Source organism: Gossypium raimondii, chromosome 5, assembly GCF_025698545.1.
Source record: "Gossypium raimondii isolate GPD5lz chromosome 5, ASM2569854v1, whole genome shotgun sequence".
NCBI lineage: Eukaryota > Viridiplantae > Streptophyta > Magnoliopsida > Malvales > Malvaceae > Gossypium > Gossypium raimondii.
Genome location: NC_068569.1, coordinates 8,445,843 through 8,457,549, shown reverse-complemented (window position 1 = coordinate 8,457,549; position 11,707 = coordinate 8,445,843). Strand labels below are relative to the sequence as shown.

The 11,707-nt window shown below is 35.0% G+C and overlaps 2 protein-coding genes across 3 annotated transcripts; one reads left to right on the top strand and one right to left on the bottom strand.

Moving 5' to 3' along the window:
- Positions 1-1,334: 1,334 nt before the first annotated feature.
- Positions 1,335-2,296, bottom strand: LOC105769255 (uncharacterized). The gene has a single exon (XM_012589765.2). It carries the CDS (start codon positions 2,035-2,037, stop codon positions 1,528-1,530), a length of 510 nt encoding a protein of 169 aa, XP_012445219.1. The 5' UTR covers positions 2,038-2,296; the 3' UTR covers positions 1,335-1,527.
- Positions 2,297-2,458: 162 nt separating this feature from the next.
- On the top strand, positions 2,459-10,992 carry LOC105769254 (CLP protease regulatory subunit CLPX2, mitochondrial). 2 transcript variants are annotated; one of them, XM_052631705.1, is made up of 15 exons: positions 2,459-3,102; positions 3,778-3,839; positions 4,024-4,118; positions 4,216-4,299; positions 5,675-5,721; positions 6,211-6,285; positions 6,368-6,445; positions 7,037-7,099; positions 7,873-7,943; positions 8,024-8,123; positions 8,281-8,385; positions 8,901-8,963; positions 9,125-9,247; positions 9,547-9,707; positions 10,713-10,992. In XM_052631705.1, the coding sequence occupies exons 1-14, from the start codon at positions 2,611-2,613 to the stop codon at positions 9,694-9,696; spliced, it is 1,608 nt and encodes a 535-aa protein (XP_052487665.1). In that variant the 5' UTR covers positions 2,459-2,610; the 3' UTR covers positions 9,697-9,707; positions 10,713-10,992. The 2 variants fall into 2 exon arrangements, 1 of the variants encoding a protein (XP_052487665.1); XR_008196341.1 differs by lacking the exon at positions 10,713-10,992 and having other exon boundaries at positions 9,117-9,247; positions 9,547-9,695.
- Positions 10,993-11,707: the final 715 nt, after the last annotated feature.

Below are 11,707 nucleotides of genomic sequence, written 5' to 3'. Positions count from 1 at the left end.
ATTAAAACACTAAAACATTAACCTTAAAAGAAAAATAAAACCTTCAAACACAAATATAAACAATAAAATTATAAACCTTAAAATCTTAAATCCTAAACCATAAAACAAAATTCATAAGCCTTAACCTTACCTTTTAAACCCTAAAAATCATAGAACGTGAAATAAAAGCACTGGGTACCTAGACCATAAATCCTAAAAGAAAATCTTAAAACATGAACACTAAACCTTGAAAGTTGAAACACTAAAACATTAACCCTAAATATAAATCATAAACTCAAAATTCTAAAAAAACCATAAAAACCCTTGAACAAAACTATATAAAATTTTCAAAACCATAAAACATAACCTTGAAACGTAAAAACATAAACTTAGATTTTTGAGTTTCTCAAGTTTTGAGTTTCTCAAGTTTTTTTTGAGGTTTTAGGTTCTCAAATTTTTTTAGGTTTTGGAATTTCATGGGTTTTTTGAATTTTGAAGACATCATATGAATTGTGTCACATTATTCTAGGTTTATTTTTATAGATTTTATATAAAATATGTTTTACCACTACATCCATCACTTGTTGATATTAAATTTATAAATGTATATTATAAAATGTTCGAAATTTTTTTGTATTTGATAATTTTTTATATATTATAAAAGATTACGGCAGTATAATTTGTTTATTTACAGCAAAATTATGTTTTCTTCGGTTTTAAGTCATGTAGTCTTGCAGAAATCATTCAAATCTAACTTATCTTGACTAATCACTACAAATGCTCATCCTATATCTTGTTCTGCAACAAAGAATTGGAGATTCCCATGCAGAGTCTTTTATCCAAACTGCCATGGTGATCGATCAGGCACCATAATAGCACTGATTCTTTCTTTTTGATTTTTCCATTTCCTCTTTGTAATACGTCGAACTATTAATATTGCTTTGTGCATAATACAAATTTAAAAAGCATTTGCAGTTTTCACTAGGGTCTAGGCAGTCTATATACTAACTGCAAACTAATTTCGTACTAATAAGTGGCGGAGTTTAGTACATCACTCCTAAAATGGAAAATTTTTAATTTAAAGTTTTTATAATTTATAAAATTTTAAATTAGTAACGATAAAATTACAAATTAATTTAATCTTTTAAAAATTATAAATATATATATATATACAATTTAATTTCGACCCAAATTTTTTTTTGTGACTGTCACCAGTACTGATACAATGAAATGAGTTACCTGTAGACCATATCTTTGCACATTAGTAGTGGCCACAGCAACTGCCACCGGACTTAAATCACTAGCAATGACTGTTGCAGCAGCTTTGCTGTTTCTTTGGATGAATATAAAGCATATCCAAAAAAGAAAAGAAGTCGCATAGACAGGATCACAAATGACTCGTGAAAAACAAAAAGAAGAAGAAAACATCGATCTCTACTTACAAACACTTGATACTAATAATATAATAACAAGAAGAAGAAGAAACACCCCTTAAACTAACGTATATGTCTATAAAGGAAAATGGAGGTCTCGTTGTGATGTCCTATATTATGATAATACGGAAACTGAGGGCTTTTTCATAATTCTCTGTGAAACTTCTCTGATATGGACGCACGGACAAAAACATCGGATTAGACGGAGGCCAATATCAATAATACATCCAAAGTACCCACCTGATCTCTCTCTTCTACCTGTCTGTTGCACTACAGGCCCATAGACGGGATTCGATACCATGTACTGCTGATAGGATGGGAATGCTGCTGCTGGAATCATGGGGTCTGATTCAATATCTTGAACCAGATCTGTTGGATGTGAAAATTCAGGGAATGGCTCAGCCTCAGCCTGCTCTGATGTTAGAAACTCATCTTGGGTCAACTCTGCTTGGAACCATGGCGGTAACGGTGGTGCTGAGGGCTGAAGTGGGTAATTGCATTGATAATAGTGGGAGGAGGTGGAGTGAGAGCAATGGCAAAAGCAATGGGAGGGCTGAGGGGCAAGGGACTTCCTCTTTCTCTTCTTTCTTGACCAGAATTTGAGCTTCTTCACAGCTTTAAACATTTTCACCGTTTATTCTAGACTGAATCTGCCGGTGCTGAAATAATTGCACTGCTTTTTAATGCTTATTCACAAGAAAAAGGCGCGTCAAGAAGAAGCAGATGCTATGCCGTTTGGGTTTTCAAACTTTTTGACCGTTGCTGCAACGGCATTTCACCATTCAAAATAAAGCCAAAAAAATGACTGTATGGTAATGGAAGACAAGGTCATGTATGACGTGACTAATGGACAAAACGAAGAAGAAAATACTAGCAGGACATGAATGAATTCCAAGCAATCACTACTCGCCAAGAAAGAAACAATCAATGCCCTTCAATTTGATAAGAAACAAAAAAAAAAAAAAGAAAAAAAATCCTAAACTGGAAACCAAAAGGGACGGTGCCGTTTTAAGCAGATGGAAAATGAACCACACTAAACTGCTGCCTCATATTCTCACAGGACAGGACCGGACTACTTCCTAAACCGAAACCTAACAAATTTCCTACAAACAACAGCACAAATCGCTCTATCTCTGTACTTTTCCTAATCGGCTGCTTGTATTTTTACCTCTCCACGTAGCCAACTACCTCCTACGCCATGCTTTCATCACTCTTCAGACTCACCTCCCTCCGCTCCCGTAAAACCCCTGTTGGGATTACCTCATCCTGGTCGATTTTTCGTCAGAAATGGAACGGCACGGAGGAGTACGACCACATTAGGGCTGAAGTGAACTGTCCTCGATGCTCTAATCAGATGCCCGTCCTTTTCTCTAACCGCCCACTCTCCATCACCGCTAGGGAGCCAGGCCTTTTCCAGGCTCTCAATCTCTGCCGTAACTGTAAAACGGCCTTCTATTTCCGGCCCTTTAAGCTGGTTCCCTTGCAAGGGAGCTTCGTGGAGTTGGGGAGGATCAAAGGGGATGCGGAGGGGATCTCGAGGAAAGACCCGGGGGGAATTCGGAAACTGAATGATGATTGTGATGGGGACAAGGATGACGTTTCGGGGAGGTTAGAGAGGGAATTACCGACCCCGAAGGAAATTTATGGGAGGTTGGATGAATTTGTCATCGGCCAACAAAAGGCAAAGAAGGTAAACCCTTCCTTCTACTTCCAATGCCTGTTTTGAATTGAATTCCTTGACTTTTCTGGTTAAGTATGTTCTGAATTTTGAACAAATACTTCTTAACTTTGCTTCAACGCAAGAGAGATTACTCAATGAATGCGGGTAAGGAAGCCTATTCGTCTTAGAAAGGTTTTTCAAGGTTTCCTTCTCTGTATTTGTTAGAATGGAAGGGAGGACAATGGGGGGAAGGAAAGAAAGGGGATTTTTGTTTTTAGCTACACATGTTTGGTACAAGATATGGATAATGGAAGGAAAGGAAAAGCTTATCTTAAAATCCTAAATAAAATAACTATTCTTTTGTTGAATGTTTGATTCGCATCCACTTTCCTCATATTGTCGGAAGGATTGATTTCCCAAGGAGATGGAAGCAGCACAACCAAACACTTCTAATTTCTGCACTAACAAGGAAAAAGATAGCACCTTTTTCTTTTCCCCTCCTGCCGTCCCCCTAAACTTCCTCCCAAGTTGAAATCCTTTCTGCACTCATTTATTAAACTTTTATGGCCTGTAATTATTATTATAACCTTTTTATGAGAACTTTTAGAATTTTTGGAAAAAAAAGCCCTAGCATTGTTAAAATTTTCAACAGCAGTTTTCATTCACAGTTTCATTGTTTTATTGAAGGTCTACTCATCTTAACAGGTGTTATCTGTGGCAGTTTACAACCACTATAAAAGGATATACCATTCCTCCGAGAAAAACGAGTTAGTGCTTTCTGGTCTTCTTGTTTAATCAGTTCAGTAACCAATGAGTCCTCAATTAGTGGTTTATATAATTTCTTTCAGTTTCATGTGTGATTTATGTTAACTTAATTATGAATGCTTTATAACAGATTGCTTGTCTATTTGGTTTACCTTCCTAGACTGAATACTTGCATCTCAATGCCAGGGCATCTGAATTGGGTGACAATGATGAACATGTTGCCAATGATTTTGTTGAGCTGGATAAGAGCAATGTACTGTTAATAGGTCCCACTGGTTCAGGTACAGTCTTATATGCTGAATAACTTCTTGCTGCTTCTATTGATTATTCTCGTGTTTTTTTTTCGTTTAAATTTTAAAACCTTAATTATGAGGACAGGAAAAACATTACTTGCAAAGACACTAGCACGCATTGTGAATGTACCAGTTGTCATTGCTGATGCAACAAGTTTAACACAGGCAAGTTGACCCCCAGAGAAAGGCACTAGCTTATATTATGATGTATGCATTTCACTTTCTAAATTATACAGCAATTGAAATCTAAAGTGAAGTTTTCAAATTCGTGTTTCCAAGAATAACATTAGAAATCATATTCAGGGTCATATTGTTCGCATTGGATAAAGGAACTAGGAAAGAGATATATACCTTATTTAGCCAATCTGTGTTTCAAATATTTTGTTAATGCAGTTTCAAAAAGAAAAATGTTAAGGACTGGTACCTTTTTCCAGAAATAGTCCTAGAGGACATCTTCAAATATATTGTTAATGACCTGGTAACTTTTTCCAAAAATAGTTAGTCCTGGAGGCCATTCTTAACTTCAACAAAGAGCATAACTGACAATACTGTTTAGACAACTTGGTCACGTGGGCAACAGTGACAGCCTTGCATTATTGAAGTGTGCATATAGGTATTGAAAACGAACAACTGGTCAAAATATTTTTCTTGCTGTGAAATTGCTTCTCTATATTGTAATGAGGACTGGGATGCAATATACTGTTTTCCTATCTTATTGTTCTTTTGTACCCTAAAGGGAAAACAATGAGATAAAAGTTGACATAAAAGGTAGCATGATAATAGATCTTTTTGGACTGCTTATACCTCTGCTCTGAAGTGTAATGAAACTGTGCTGTTTTTGTTTCTGATTTAGTAATATGTCTTTAAGGATAGGAACATATAGGTATTGAAACTGTACATGAAACTGTGCATATAGGTATTGAAAACGAACAACTGGTCAAAATATTTTTCTTGCTGTGAAATTGCTTCTCTATATTGTAATGAGGACTGGGATGCAATATACTGTTTTCCTATCTTATTGTTCTTTTGTACCCTAAAGGGAAAACAATGAGATAAAAGTTGACATAAAAGGTAGCATGATAATAGATCTTTTTGGACTGCTTATACCTCTGCTCTGAAGTGTAATGAAACTGTGCTGTTTTTGTTTCTGATTTAGTAATATGTCTTTAAGGATAGGAACATATAGGTATTGAAACTGTACATGAAACTGTGCATATAGGTATTGAAAACGAACAACTGGTCAAAATATTTTTCTTGCTGTGAAATTGCTTCTCTATATTGTAATGAGGACTGGGATGCAATATACTGTTTTCCTATCTTATTGTTCTTTTGTACCCTAAAGGGAAAACAATGAGATAAAAGTTGACATAAAAGGTAGCATGATAATAGATCTTTTTGGACTGCTTATACCTCTGCTCTGAAGTGTAATGAAACTGTGCTGTTTTTGTTTCTGATTTAGTAATATGTCTTTAAGGATAGGAACATGTTTTTGCTGCCACTGAGCTAGAGCATGCTAACAATTTGGCCTTTTATTCTTCAGGCAGGTTATGTTGGAGAAGACGTAGAATCAATATTGTATAAGCTACTTGTGGTATGTTTATAGTAGTATGTCCTGGTTTTCATATACTCACACAGAAAATTTGGCACTCTGCTATCTTCCATCTCCTTTCTATTTTGCTTTCTTCTGTTATTTCTGATTTTTCATAATAAATATTTGAAGGTGATGTACATGCAGCAAAAAAAAAAAAAAAAGATTAGACAAAACTGGAATGCACGACCTACAAACTAATACAGAAGTGTGCTATGGAACCATATTCTAATCACTTACAGAAATGTTGTACCCCTGTTGTTAAGCAATTGTTGTTACAGCTCAAAAATTGAATTTATGATGGAACAAAAGTTATTTTACCTTATTAATGTACTTGCCCTTTATCTTTATTGCCCCTGTTTTGTAATCTTGAAGCATGAGACTGTATTTTTGTTCTCAAGCTTCTGAGAATTTCTGCTATATCTTTGCATATCCTGTCTCATCTTATATCAAGTGGTGCCATTTTTTTTTGTTATTTTCCTTGGTGTATAGGAAGCAAAGTTTGATGTTGAAGCTGCTCAACATGGAATTGTATATATTGATGAAGTTGATAAGATAACTAAGAAGGTATTTTGAATTGTTAATATGTGAGCCAAGCATATTGATGCTAAGTATGCCATTTTGATAGCTCAGATTGTTTTTTCTTCAGGCTGAGAGTTCGAATATGGGGAGGGATGTGTCTGGAGAGGGTGTTCAACAAGCATTGTTAAAAATGCTGGAAGGAACAGTGAGTGAATCGTTTTTCTAATTGATATGGTCCTTAAACATGTTGCTTATTATTGCTTACCTCAATTTGAGTCATGGGGATACAACTACAAAGGTTAAAAGAAAAGGAAATGGATGCATGGATACTTTGTATAATTTTATTTTATTATTAGGTTGATTGAAAATAATTATGATAAGTTATCTTAAGTCTAATATTCAAACTTCAAATATGCAATAGTTTTTTTAATCAATGAAAGCATTAAATAATAATTCCCCGATCTTTCATTCTCGATTATGGAATTTTCTTCTAACATTACACTTCTCTCTCACCTTACCTCAGTATGATCTCAATCTAAGTCAAAACACTTGAAAAGACGCAATTCACCTAATTTCCTCTACCAAATAATTTTTGCTACGTCTATCTATGTTAAAAATAATGTGTTGAAATTTTGCTACATCTTTCTGCCCCCTACTTCTTGGCCTAGTGGCAACAATAATGTATGTAAGAAATGTAGGCTTAGGTTCGAACCCAAGCAATGCTCCTCCATCCCCAATATATAGAAAAAGAGTCCCCTAGTTTGACCATCTGAGATGGTGAATATTTTGTTGGCAGATAGTGAACATTCCCATGCCTGATAAAGGAGCTCGAAGGAATTCTCATGGTGATAGCTTTCAGGTATACTTTTCTCTCTCAAAATTTTGGAACATTTTCTGAACTTAAATAAGAAAACTGTCATAAACTCTAATCAGCTAGCTATCATACATCAACGGATTGATTTTAGGTTGAACGCCTAACACTGGTATCAAGAAGCTAGGAAGTTTTATCCATTGATTGATCGGTAGTATTCCACTGACTTGTCTTTTGTTGTAAACCAAGGCACAAAATTGCAAAAACATATTTTTTAATGGTTCATCATGAAACTTGTATCTGTGGGTTGTAATTTTATTTTGGATTTAAAATCAATATATTGTTAAATAGTTTTAAATGGTTAAATTTGAATCAGTAAAATCAATTAGGAATTTAAAATGCTCAACTTTTGATTTCAAATTACATCTTCATATAGGTTGAATTTTACAAAATTCATCCTAATTTTCGGAAGTGTTTGGTAAACATTGCTGCTTCTGTTCATGTATTGGATTTTGCCAAATGAAGATGTACGGTTTAGTAAGTTTCTAAACACAATATTTTAAAAAAAAGTTGTAATCCAAATTAAAATTCCCAAGCACACCCTAAATGTTCTGGGAGAAAGGTATTCTGCATTCAATCTACTAATCTCATCTATTTAAATAACCTATCATTTGATTTATAGTGCAATGATCTTGGATCGTCTTCAAAGTAATTATTTGCTAGGAGGAACACAGAGAATAACATATAAATAAGAGTCTGGACTTATTCATTCTTTTAGTTCACCTTGAGTTTATTGGTATGGTAACCTTATAATGCTGCAGATAGATACAAAAGATATACTTTTCATATGTGGTGGAGCATTTAATGATTTGGAGAAAACCATTTCAGAAAGGTAACACTATCATTTACTGTCTTAACACTCATGCCCATTGTCTGTTGAACTTTTCTTCTAGCTGTGGTTTTTTTTTTCAGGCGGCAAGATTCTTCTATCGGCTTTGGAGCACCTGTCCGTGAAAATATGAGGACGAGTCCCTTGATTACTGCTGCAGTTGCATCATCATTGTTGGAATCTGTGAGAATCAAAACTCAATATGGCTAGAAGGCAACTAAATATTTTTCATTGCCTTTTCATATTTGCTTGGAGTGTAATTCTGGTTTCATTCTATATTTCTCTTAAAAATTGTTGTCCACTATATTGGAAAGCCTCATGCTTAATTATGAACCTGCAGGTTGAAAGTGATGATCTTATTGCATATGGATTGATTCCTGAATTTATTGGCCGCTTTCCTATTTTAGTTGGCTTGTCAGCTTTGGATGAGGACCAACTTGTTGAGGTTCGTTCTTTCCTTCTTTTTTTTGTTTTTTCTCTGCATGTATTTTGTTCTAGGGCCTTGGACATAAATTGTTCTGTGAGGGGTCATTTCCTGAGATGTTAGATTATATAATGGTTGAGTGATGTTTAGAAATTCAAAATAAACTAGATGGATATTCGTTGTTTTGATGAAGAGTTCTATAAAGACACTTCCAAAAGGAAAAAGGGTCCTACTCCTGATCCTTGTTTTTTATGTCATTCTTTCTCAGCAACTGATGTTTTACTGTCATCATTTTTCCCACCAACCCCTCTATTATCCTTCTTCTTTCATTCCTTTCTGTTAGATGTAAAAGTAAAAAATGGTGGGTTTTGGGCAAAAGTGGTAAAGGAGGAGGGAGCCAAAAGTGGGTGCCACATGGACACCTCCATTGGGCTCCCTCATCTAGAAAACTTTGTATGAATCATGGATGGATTTCTCAGTTTCAGTCATACCTGTTATGATAATTGACAAAATGTAAACTGTTAATTCATTAACAGGTCCTCATGAAACCAAAGAATGCTCTTGGTAAGCAGTACAAGAAAATGTTTAACATGAATGGCGTAAGCTTTCTATCCTTTTCTACTGTTGGTCAAGAAACTCTTCTACCCTTTTCTGTCCACCCTTTTCTCTCTTTTCTGTTGGTTTTTTAGGTCTTCCAAGAAATGATTCAAGCATTTCATTTGTTGTACCATATACTACTTGTTTCGGTTTAGCTTTTCAGGTCAAATTATATTTTACTGAAACTGCATTGAGATTGATTTCAAAGAAGGCAATGGCTAAGAATACTGGTGCTCGAGGTTTAAGAGCCATACTGGAAAGCATTCTTACAGAAGCTATGTTTGAGGTATATACAGAAAATGGTTTCTTGAAGTTTCTTTGTCTTTGTAACATGATTGCAAACTAGTTCTGGTTGGTGCTTTTTCTATGCTGGTTTTTTCCTAAAGCCAGTATACAGTATTATGGGCTCTCTTTTCTTTCACCAGAAAAGTAGGATATCTGCTCATGAGCTTAATATTATATTCCTCATAAAAACATAGTTTTTAGTTGCAGATAATTGATATTTACCTTTTCTTTTCTAGAAGTGACATTTTCGAAGAAAGCTATTTATTCTATACCCTGGTATATTTCTTGCATTTTGGACAGATTCCAAACAGCAAGATGGAATCTCACAGGGTGAATGCGGTTTTGGTCGATGAAGAAGCTCTTGGGTCAGTGGATGAAAGAGGATGTGGGGCTAAAATTCTTTATGCTGAAGATGAAATGGATCGGTTTCTTGCCAAAGAAAAACATTGAAGGATTTAGTGGTAAGTTCTGGTGCACCTCTTCCTGGTTGATTCTAACCTCAGAACATCTTTTTATGATTGTTTGCCTTGTCCTTAAAAATCTATGATGGTGTTGAAACATTTGGAAGAATTCCTATTAGAAAAGCAGACCACAAGCAAGAAAAGAACAGATAGAGCATATGAAATAGAAAGGCAAATTTCAGAAATTAAAACCTGTTAGGATTTCTCATTTAACAGAAGTGCAGGGTATGTATAGGCATGATATGATGTCCCTTGAGCGTTGAGAATCTTGTATTGAAACTAGTGGGAATCATGCATCCTACTTAAAGTATGCTGGTGTTGACACTACCTCTGGTCCTAGGTCACTTTGAACTTCTTGAGTACACATTCGCAATTGAAAAGAAGACAATAAAATTAACGTTAGTTTATTGGCATATATTTTGTAAGTGAAAAGAAACAGCGATTAAGAGAAGGATGGCATATCTTCTAAATTTGCATTAAGTGAACTCACATCTTTCATCTTTTTCATTTTCTCTCTGGTAATCTTTTCAATTTGAAAGATCGGTTTTTGTTATTGTGGATGGAAACTCATATTTGCTTTTTTCAGTTTCTTTCCAACTGAGTGAAAATTCAAAGTTCCAGCAAAAATCTTAAAAAATTGCTCCTAAATAGTAGCCTTAGAGACTGGATAGGTCCAGGGTATCCAAGAATTACACACACCATGCATGGGTTATGGACTCTAGCATGCTTTAACAGCGTGTCAGTGAAGCCTGTTAGAATTGTGTTTGTCTTGTGTAAGTCAATTTGTTAAGCTGAAGGTTTTTAAGCTGCATTAACTGAAACAGTTATGCTTGAAAAAGACGGAAGGAAGAGGAGGAAATAGAAATCATAGTATGCTCTAAAGCAGTAATAGAGTTGTGCCTATGCTGTAGTTTTATTTAATAATAATAAAAGCCTACTTTCAAGGAAGATTTCTTGATATGAAACATCTAATGTTTGCTTTTACATTTTGAAATGGTGTGACAGACTGCTTGAAGATGAGGTCGGTTGGTAGGTGATGTTATGGGAGAAAAGAGAGGAAGAAGAAGAGACCCAAGTTGTTGGAAAAGTTGGGGGTTCATTCAACACAACAGTGATGTCCTGAATTTGTGAACACTTTTGTAGTAAAAAAATGTGTAAATATACCTAGGCTTAGATCGAAGTGCTAAAGCTGGAATGTCAAGTTAGAAATTTTAGGTCTTGAGCCAGTGGTCTCAAACTCTTTTAGTACGCAATAATAATAAAATTTGTTGGTACTTGTTTTTTATGTGTGCAGATTCTTTCACTACTGACTGAATAGGAATCTAGAAAACGAATATACTCTGTAATCACGCTTGTCAGTTAAAATTTTATGTAAAAAGAATGCCTTGGTAAAAGAAGTGATTCTGTAGATCATTCATTAAACAATTTGCCCTTTCAATTCCAATGACAATACAAATCGGTGGATCGTCACCAAGTAAAATTATTCTCATCCTTTACAAATCAGTGGATGATGCCACCAAGTAGAAATATTCTTATCACTAGTTAAATAGTGAGCTGTCCCCCCATTGCCCCCAAAACCAGCTTTTTCCTGGTCAACCAATCAACGCCCACATCAAAATTTAATTTCACTATACCCGACTGAGGCTTGTACCGCCTTGTTGCCGTGGAAACAGCGCCAGCTAACATATAGTTGGGAAGAAGCTGTCAACTCTTCAAGAAAATTCCTGCACAAGATCATAACCTAAGAAAGATAAACATCTCTATTTGCATGATAAAAAAACTTATGTGCCAAACCTTTCTACACTCCAGGTGGTGTTAAAACTATTAATAAATTTCACATTTTCATCATTCTAACTTCAAAAAAGTTACGAAATTGTCACTATATTATTTTAAAGTTTTTATTTAAGTTACTGAACTGTTAAAATTGATGTCGTATGCCCTTATCCGTTCACACCGCCTACACCAATCGAAAGTTTCCTTTCCCTTCTATCCTATAATTT

What these genes read in the sequence shown, in the direction of transcription:
- LOC105769255 (XM_012589765.2), bottom strand. Translation starts at nt 2,037, where the DNA reads ATGTTTAAAGCTGTGAAGAAGCTCAAATTCTGGTCAAGAAAGAAGAGA.
- LOC105769254 (XM_052631705.1), top strand. Translation starts at nt 2,611, where the DNA reads ATGCTTTCATCACTCTTCAGACTCACCTCCCTCCGCTCCCGTAAAACC. An exon ending in TTGATAAGATAACTAAGAAG is followed by an intron (nt 6,286 to 6,367) that starts GTATTTTGAATT and finishes TTTTTTCTTCAG; the next exon opens with GCTGAGAGTTCGAATATGGG. An exon ending in GAGAAAACCATTTCAGAAAG is followed by an intron (nt 7,944 to 8,023) that starts GTAACACTATCA and finishes TTTTTTTTTCAG; the next exon opens with GCGGCAAGATTCTTCTATCG.